This window comes from Dioscorea cayenensis, chromosome 19 (genome assembly GCF_009730915.1).
Source record: "Dioscorea cayenensis subsp. rotundata cultivar TDr96_F1 chromosome 19, TDr96_F1_v2_PseudoChromosome.rev07_lg8_w22 25.fasta, whole genome shotgun sequence".
Classification (NCBI taxonomy): domain Eukaryota; kingdom Viridiplantae; phylum Streptophyta; class Magnoliopsida; order Dioscoreales; family Dioscoreaceae; genus Dioscorea; species Dioscorea cayenensis.
Window position 1 is genome coordinate 25,190,852 of NC_052489.1, and position 9,713 is coordinate 25,200,564.

The following is a 9,713-nucleotide window of genomic DNA, read 5'->3' on the forward strand; positions in this document are numbered from 1 at the left end:
TTAATTACCTTTGCAATATAGTATTTCATTTGAATCCCCACTTCAAAGGTTGGTGGTTGAATCCAATGATTTATCTACATTTATCAATATATAATAATAATTTGTTTTTAAAACTAGGTGATTTTTCTTTAATTCATCCCATTTTATCAATTAAATCTAAACCGGAAAAATGATAAAAAACAGTGAAAATTTTTACATGATTTTGTTAAATAAAGAATCTTAGTTGTAACTTGGTATTCTTATAAATTTATTTTAACAAATTCTCCCTACTTTGTGCATGTGACAAAAAATTGAATTGATTGTACATTATAACACATATAAAAATACAGATTTAATAGAGAAAGTTTACCCAATCTTTAATCAAGCGCGAACCATATTGCCCAAAAAATATATATCTTTAAAACCCAATATTTAGTTACTTCTTTAAAATATCATGATATCATGAATTCTAATAGTATTATTTATTTTACAAAACCACCAAAAATAAAAATAAAAATAAAAAAAAACCCATAAAGATATATTTGTTTTTCTTTTTTTTATTTAGTTCATTCTTGAAAATATCATGAATTATTATTATTATTATTATTATTTTTTGAAAACCATGAAAAAAATGACTCAGAAGACAGAGGTGACAGAGCACCATTATTTCTACACTACATGACATGAGTTAATACTTGAAATTAAGAAAATATGCATATTTTTTCTACTGTGTATTAAAAAAACCTTAAAAACACTGAAGGAAAAAAAAAACATAACTTAAAAACGCGAGAAAGAGAGAGAGAGAGAGAGAGAGATTATTAGTCATCATTGTCAATTGTTAGGTATCATTTTCTAGGTTCCCTTTTGTTTTTCCCTCTGGAAATGCACGAACATATTCAGATCTGGTTCATCGGAGAATTTTGAATAGATTTGAAATCAGCGAGATCGAGAGGTTAGATCTCATGTCTGCGCTATATCTAATGCTTCTTCTTCTTTCTCGATTCCTTGGTTTTAGCATCTAACTATTAATTTCTAAACAAACAACCCTAAATACCTCAAAGATCGAAGCTCCAGTGTTCGTAGTTATTCCCAAATGGAGGGATTTAGCGCTTCCGATGTCTCCACCATGGGAGGGATTGCTACCGTCTCGTTGCTTCACTCCTTCATTCCCACCCATTGGTTGCCCTTCTCCATCGTCGGCCGGGCCCAGAAATGGACCCTCTCCCGCACTCTCCTCGTTAGTGAGTATCCTCTCTCGATTCTCTTTCCATCTTCTCAAATAAGTCTTTTGATTGCTAATGTTTGTCAATGTTATCATGTTTCTGGGGATAATGTGAAATTGGGCATGAGTGATGGAGGAGTTAGGAAGAATGCATGTTGTTTGGGCGTCTCTGATGTTAAATTTTTGTTTTTGTTTTTGTTTTGTGTGTGTGTGTGTGTGTAGTTTTGGATCATATTAAGTGTAATTTTTGTCTTTGAAGTTTGGGTTGATGAGAATTTGATGATCAAATGCTCCTTATTAGATATCATACGTTAAGTGTCCTAATCAAGCTAGGATTTTGAACTGGAATCCTTTTTTTTTTTTTTGATAAAAGACATAAACTACGAATTTATTTAAAAAAAAAACGAAAAATAGAGAATCTTGAATTGGTATCCTATGAGAAATCATTGTTCGTTATATAGACACTGGAAGGAGGAAGCAGCAAGGGAATTTGGAAAATAGAATTCAGTGAAAAATTAGGTAGATGAGTTTGGTGATGAAATGAACACTTCTGGTCTCATCCCAGAAGGTGTCAGGAATTTAAATGCTGAGGAGTCACTATGGTTGTGTGCGTCCTGAGTAGTTTTAATGTTTTCATTATGGTGTATGTGGAATCTCGAATGTTAGACCAAAAACGATTTATGTTCTATATCAGTTGATTTTGTTGGCCAATGTGGTTGCATGCTTAATTGTGATTCTAGGTTGGAAATAACAATTCAAATTGCATGATATGGATGGTGATTTAAGGGTATGATAACTACTGAAAACACTACTGCTTAGTATGAGGATCACTAATTGACCGTGCTCCCATGTGTGATGCATGAAATGTTTTTGGTAAAGTCTCAAACAGGGGATGCCTTGTTTGGATATCATGTGGAGCAAAAACATGGGGAAACTTTATATTTGCATTTTCCTTCTTCCTTCCTTGCCTTTCAAATATCAATGAATATTCACATAATCTATAATTTATTCTTAAAGTAGTATTATGCAAGGAGATATATCATACTAGATGATACTAGAATTGTCTCCTATCTTCCAGTTAGCATCCTTCAACAGTCCATCTTAAAACTTGGCTTGCCTAGCATCTTTTAGATTCTATGATCTTTATGTGACTTTTCCAAAACAAGGTGTTTAGTTAATTATGTTATATTCAGTAAAAGTTGTCTTCCTGTTATAGATCTCTGCTGTAGCCTGATAGAGAATACTTTTGGCCTCTTGAATTTCACATTTTCCGCAGGTATCCATTCATGCGGCTAGTGCTCTATTTCCCGTATGTAGTGCAGAATTGCTTCTTATAGGGCATTCAATAGCACATACCATTGAGCATAAATACAAATGCCTACACCGGCCAACAAGAGTTGATCCTGGACCTTAAAAAATCTTTTCTTCTTCTTCTTCTTCTTTTTTTTTTTAATTTTTTTTTTTATTGTGAAATTGCCTGGTCCATTCCCTGGCAATGGGGATGAGGTTGTTTTTTTCAGCATTTGGTGCACCATAAGTCTTCTTGTGACATCCTTCCTCGGTAACCATAGAATATTAGGTTAAGAATGAACAGGTCGCTGGTTGGACCATGTAACCTAAAATAATTCAAAACCATGTTTTAACAGGGTTAAGTGAATAATTCCTTGTTGCTCACGAGGAATCCAGTCAGGCAAACCCTTTGTGCAAACAAGCAGTTTGGAGAGGTGTGAGATGTGTTTTTTAAATGGTGTTGACATTCAAGAGGAATGTTCCATGAGCTGAAGGGTTTCTGTTTGTATTGAAGAATAAAATAGTAAATGAGGGTTACTTTAAATTACATGGAACGTTTAGCAAAACATGAAATTTTACTTATTTTATAGAATATTTTCATTCATGTCTTTGTACTCCCCCACTATATTTATTTTGAAGTGCATATAATCTTGACAATATCAGCTTCCTTTTGTTGGGCAAAATTTATGTTTTGGATTGTACCAGCACTAATGATACCTTCTTTGGTTCATTTATTTCATTGAGTCGTACTCTCCAGTAATTTTATTTTCCCTAAAAACTGCAGATATTTCAGATTGGAAGTTTCTCAACCATTTTTCTAATCCCCGCTTACCACAATGGTTTTAATCCACAGCTGCTTTTGGAGCGGTTTTGCATGTATTTTCAACTTCACTTCTTGGCATAACTGCAATCACCATGGCCAACACTATTGCTGGTGAGGAATCAGTGCACAGACTTGCTTCTCTACTGCTATTACTTCTCGGAGGAAGTTACATACTGCTGTTCGCCCTTGGCAAGGGGGGTCATAGCCATTCCCACAACCATCCAATGGAAAAGATGGCTGTGGCCGGACTTGTTCTTGTTCCAGCATTGTCTCCTTGTGCAACAACACTTCCTGTATTCCTTGCTGTCGGCAATTCATCCACTATGCTGGTGCTTGCTATTATTGTGCTCTTGTTCAGGTTTGCCTTTTATCACACGTGTTATTTTTAAATGGAACTTTGAGAATGACAGTGCAAGTTTGATCAGGCATCAGGAGATTGCTGCTTTGCATTGCATAAACTGACACACTAGTTACCTCAATTATATTAGCACGAATAGTAATTGCATATTGCCATGGACGCTATATTCTCCTTATTATATGAACTTTGTACCACGGCTATTACTCAAGTTTGAAATCGTTTGTTAACCCTCTTGTTATGTGAATGTGGGATGTGAATTTGTTTCCGCTGACACAATTATCGTCTAAAAGTTTGTCACACATCCCAACTGTGCCTCTAGTTTCTCATGCAACCTTAGGTTATAGTTTTGGTTGGTACAAGATCAAATGAGGCCTTCAGTGGTATGAAGCAATATTTAGGAGCAAGTTGAAAATAGGAACCTGCCTTTGTTGGTACAAAGCAATTTAAGATTCAAGTTGGACTTTGTTTCTTGAACTGAGTCCATCAGATTATTGCCTGGATTTGATTGTTTACATCCTAACTTCTGAAAATTTGCTGTGCAGCACAATAACTGTTATGACATCGCTGGTTGCTCTGTCATTCTACGGGGCGAGCCAGCTCAAGTTTCACTGGGTTGAACGCTACGATAAGCTTCTTGTGGGCTCAGTGCTGTGTATGGTTGGAATATTGACCTATGTTTTCCATGATCATGGCCATGAGCATGCGGTCGGGGAACATTTGCACAGAAAGCTCATTGTCTCATGACTCTTAAACACTTGAAGAGTAGCATCGTGTCATCTATGTGATTGTAGGACAAAGAGGAATGATGTCTACATGTTTAATCATCTACAATTGGCTTTCGGATTGCAATCCATTGTGATTACTGATTTCGGAGTTAAAATTTTCCTTTTAGCTGATGCAAGCCATCTTCTTTTGTTCACTTGTGTTTTAGCTACATTGACAAACTTATTTCATCATGGCTGTGTATATCTAGAAATCGTTTTTATAGTGTTATATACTTTCTCTGTCGAAGATGATTAGCCCGTCTATTGTGGATATATATATAAACAAAAAATCGACAAAGGAGAATCCGTGTGGATGAACACTCTGAAGTTTTGGTTGATGTTTTTGAGAAATTTGTATTTGATAGATTAAAAAAATCTTAAATATTATGAATCATTTATGTTCATTAATCAATCCTTCGTGTTTTATCCTAACCTTCCCGAACTTTTTTAAATAGACCCTATAGTATCAGAGTTATTTAAATACATCTTACGAGATTTTTTTTTTTTAATTTTTGGATTAAGTAGCTGTTAGAGATCAGAAGCAGTAGCTTATGGAATAGAGATAGGCCTGGATTTTGGCTGGCATGTCTAGCTAATAAGTCAGTGAACTCATTACTAAGCTCTCTGGGAATATGATGAAGTTCAACACCTGGAGCTCTGTTCAAAAGAGTTTTGATGTCTCTGATGGTATCACTCAACCTCCAAATCACTTGAAAGACCCCCTTTTGAATGGTGTGTCCAGCATATCTTGGCAGTCAGTTAAAGATATCATTGGGTCGCCAACGATCTTTGGGTTTATTGGTACACGGGTCACCGATAGAGTTCTCACCGAGTGGTGAGAGTTCGATTCTCGGCTGAGGGCACATTTCTGGGAGTTGTGAATAGTGGTTGTGTATGGGTGGTTCCAGCGCCCACGTGAGCGCGGCCCCATCCCCATTTATTCCACCGAGGCTTGTGCACGTCCCTGAGTCTTTAGTGGGTTCGCCCCGCTCCTCTTTCCCAAAGATATCATTGGGTCGAATGTATTTATGCTGGCAAATTTCAAAGACTTTTGAGGAGTGCTAAAGCCTCTACATGAAGGACTTGAAGTAGCTAGCGAAAGCAGTACAGCAACCTGCTAGAATAATACAAATTCCATCAGCTATTATAGCAAAACCCAATCCTGTTAAAGTGTCTTCACTATCCCAAGAAGCATCACATAAAATTGAGATATTAAACATTGGCTGAGAGTGATGAATTACTTCATTGTATATATATATATATATATGTAGTGGCCTTCTTGCACCAATTCTTGTGATCATTTATCACCGGAAGAGCAATTTTATGAAACTGAGGAGAGGTTTGGTCCCTTTAAAACTAAGCTGACATCCGGCTCTCCAAATGGCCAAAGCTCAGGTTGCCAGCAAGGCTTTCTCGAGGTCTTGTCATCAATATAAGTAACACACTCTTGCATCAGCAGCTTATTGTATTTTTTCTTATTTTATTGTTTTGTAAAAGTCAGCTTATTTTCTAATAAAATCATAATTTCTTTTAAACAAACAGGTGATAAGTTGAGGAATTAAACTTTCCTTAACTCTCATATAATAGATTAATAGTTAAATTACCTAATCTTAGTTTCTTTTTTTTTATTAAAAAAAAAAGGAAAACCATTATTATTAAAACAAAAGAGGTATAGGGATAGAGCAGTGGAAGAAACTAAAAGCATATAAACCACTAGTTGTTGCAAAGTGCTAAAGCACAAATATGATTAAGTGTGGATGCAACAGGTAACAACATGGAAGAGAGGATCTTAGGAAGAAGCAATTGTTACAGCTCGGAGCATGCAAATCCATCAATTAGAACCATGATCAAACACTGTCTCCCTAGGATCCCTTGTTTCCTAGACAAGGGATATAAGGAACTCAAGGTTGCGCTTAATTTTGTTAGTTGATTCTTCAAAATTGATGATTCGTTTTACCAATAAAATCGAACAAGAAGTAAAGATGAAAATATGCTCATTTTACTCTAAATATCCCAGAGAATTGCTATGAACATTAAGATCTACGCAGAAAGACAGTGAAAGAATAACCAATCTACAACTTTAATAGCCATGCGGTAAAAAAAATTTACATATATATATATATATATATATATATGATGTTAGTAACATAATTAATATATTAATAATCAACAAAATACAATCAAATTCCATATTTAGTGACTCATACCATGCATGGATAAGCATTCAGCGCAAGCGGCAAAAGATAGTGACTCACACTCACTTTTAGACCATTGCGAAACACAATGGCCAATGCAAAGGGGGGAATATTAATAATCAACAAAATACAATCAAATTCCATATTTAGTCACTCATACCATGCATGGATAAGCATTCAGCGCAAGCGGCAAAAGATAGTGACTCACACTCACTTTTAGACCATTGCGAAACACAATGGCCAATGCAGAGGGGGGAACAAAGATAGATGTTATACCAAGCATGGATAAGCATTCAGCGTAAGCGGCAAAAGATAGTGACTCACACTCACTTTTAGACCATTGCGAAACACAATGGCCAATGTAGAGGGGGGAACAAAGATATATGTTTTACCAAGCATGGATAAGCATTCAGTACAACCACCAAAGGACGGTGACTCACACTCACTTTTGGACCATTCCGAAACACAATGGCGGATGGAAAAAGATGCACCGGGCTCATTATTTGAGATTTTTAAATTTTAAAAAATTTCAATTTATATGTAAATTTAAAGTTTACAGGGAGTTAGTTGCAAAATATAAAAAAAAAAAGTATAACTACCTTCTATCCTTCACATAGATAATGGCTCCTCCAACTTGCAGATGACCCCCTGGGTTTTAAGATATTAACTTTTAAAAAATTTAATTTATATATAAATCTAAAATTTATAAAATTAAAAGTATGTCATTGCTTTTAGTTGAGATATAAATCTAACTAGTGGGTGGTATAGTGGCGGCCTAATGTGTTTCTATTGATTATGTTAATTTTTATTTCCATAGATTATCTTGTTTCTTGTAGTTGTGGTTTTTGTAAATATTGTTTTGGAATTTTTTATATATATTATATATATATATATATTGCTTTTTGAGTGAGTTATTGTTGATTAATTATTTCATATGCTATTGTTTGTCAAGAAATTTTATATTTATATGTTTGTGTTGAGAATAGGGTTTACATTATCAATCATTATATGAAAAAAAAAACATTATTCTAACAACTAGAAAAAATTTATTCTACTTTGGCAAAGTGTGATAAAATTAGATACTTAGTTTTCAAGGTATCTTAGGAATTAGGATTGACAAATTATTTTTTCATGCCAATCAAAATTATTGAGTATGAAATATTGATATATTTTATTCTACTTTTATGTCTGACCTTTTCTAATCTTGTTCAAAGTTAATATGATGAGAGATTGTGAGTTCTCCCACTTCACTCTCCTATGTTTATGTTTTTTGGACCAACCTCTACAAAATTGGTAACCCTTTACACTGCCATGTCATATGTACAGACACAACCATAATGACACGTCACCACTCAGACCATCAATAACTAACCGATTGCTTCTCTCTCTACTCCTCCCCCTCTTGCTCCCATAGACTCTGACGAGCACCACCTCTGTAATTACAGCTTCATGTCTCTGACCCCGGCCCTGCGAATCCAATGAAAGCATTTCTCTGGAATGGTACATATGACAAGTGCTTTGCTATTTCTTATGACATTTGTATTAACCATGCTCGTTTTTTTTGGAATATATACCGTGCTGTCTACAACATGACCCCAATAGAGGTTTGGAAATATAGTTTCCATCTGATATAATAATTCAATAATTTTTTTTTTCTAATATTCTGGTATTTAATGCTTAGAAATCTAGCCTACATAATAGACCAATTTTTGAAGCTATTTTTATAAATTTTGAATTAGAAAAAAAAAAAGCCTATTAAATAACTATTTACTTCAATATTTAATGTATAATTTTTTTAATAATTGAGACTATTAATGAATTCATATTTATAAATGTATTCTCAAAATTAAAGCCCGACCGAAATTAAAGAAGTGGGTCCCGCCCAATTGAGTCCAGCTCTGGCTAGCCACATTCATGTTTGGGTGCGGATTCACACGCCCTAGAGAGATGGCTAAGCCCCCACTTTTTACTGCACCGGGACCAGCCCACGTGCGGTCAATGTACTCACTGAGCCCGTACACACACGTGTCAGCGTCCCAGTGAAAACGGTCGTGTGGGGGCCGAATCCGACAACGAGATCAAACTTGGGTTCATGAAACAGGTGTGGTTCTCTTGCTCCTCCTGGAGTTGCTTTTGTTGCCAATTTGGTAATTGGATTTACCAACTACCTCAATTTACTTTCTAAAAACTCAACATTAATTTCATAAATATTAAGTTACCAATTACCAAAGTGGCAAAGTAACTATACTTCCGTCACTTCCGCCCCCCAATTCCACAGAGACAAGACAACCCAGAACCTGACAATTAGATAGTAAAATTGCTAACTGTGAGAGCAACCAGAATTCATTGTACACATCCAGACAATAACATCACTTGTGGACAACAAGGAATTAACAAACAACATCAGTCTTTTCTGTTTTGGTTCATCTACATCCCACAAAATGCAGAAACATTGCAGACATGCACCAGCAGGATCAATACAATCAAAGAGAAAAAAAAAATAGCAAACAATCAAAAGGACAATAGATCATGATTGGTGAGATCATGAAGGAACGATTGATAAGCATTGAACCTAACAAGCTAAGCTTGAGCTGTTTTACATCGAGCATCAGAAAAAACACGTTTTTTTTTTATATTTGGCCAAGATGAGCGGCTAGGCCATTAAAAAAGATGCATTGGTAGAACAAGTGGGGGTGGGCCCATGCACACATGGGCGTTGGAACCACTCACACATAACTACTATTCACTCCTAGAAATATGATCAGAAAAACACATAAATTGAATCATAATAACCATGTGAATGTACATTTAACCTGTGGAAATCACATTGGCTTGTGTCTTAGACAAACAATAAAGGAGGAATCAATGTGATCAACCAATAGATTGTCAGAAATAATGCAAATCAACACAAGGTCAAGACTAATTTCATTGTACTTCCATCAGTGCACAAACATGCCTAAAACTAAAGAAGTTTAATTTTATCTTATCAGCTTACAAATTAAGTTCCAGAATGACAGGCTAGGGAAAAAAAGGAAAGGCCAAGGATTGTGGTGTTTCAGTCGTTGGAAATTCATGTTTTTTA

At 35.3% G+C, this 9,713-nt stretch overlaps 1 protein-coding gene across 1 annotated transcript; it reads left to right on the plus strand.

Annotated features, from left to right (window-relative positions):
* The first annotated feature begins 774 nt into the window (after nucleotides 1-774).
* LOC120283327 lies at nucleotides 775-4,665 on the plus strand. The gene is made up of 4 exons (XM_039289979.1): nucleotides 775-931; nucleotides 1,041-1,220; nucleotides 3,345-3,672; nucleotides 4,215-4,665. The coding sequence occupies exons 2-4, from the start codon at nucleotides 1,073-1,075 to the stop codon at nucleotides 4,414-4,416; spliced, it is 678 nt and encodes a 225-aa protein (XP_039145913.1). The 5' UTR covers nucleotides 775-931; nucleotides 1,041-1,072; the 3' UTR covers nucleotides 4,417-4,665.
* The last annotated feature ends 5,048 nt before the right edge of the window (nucleotides 4,666-9,713 follow it).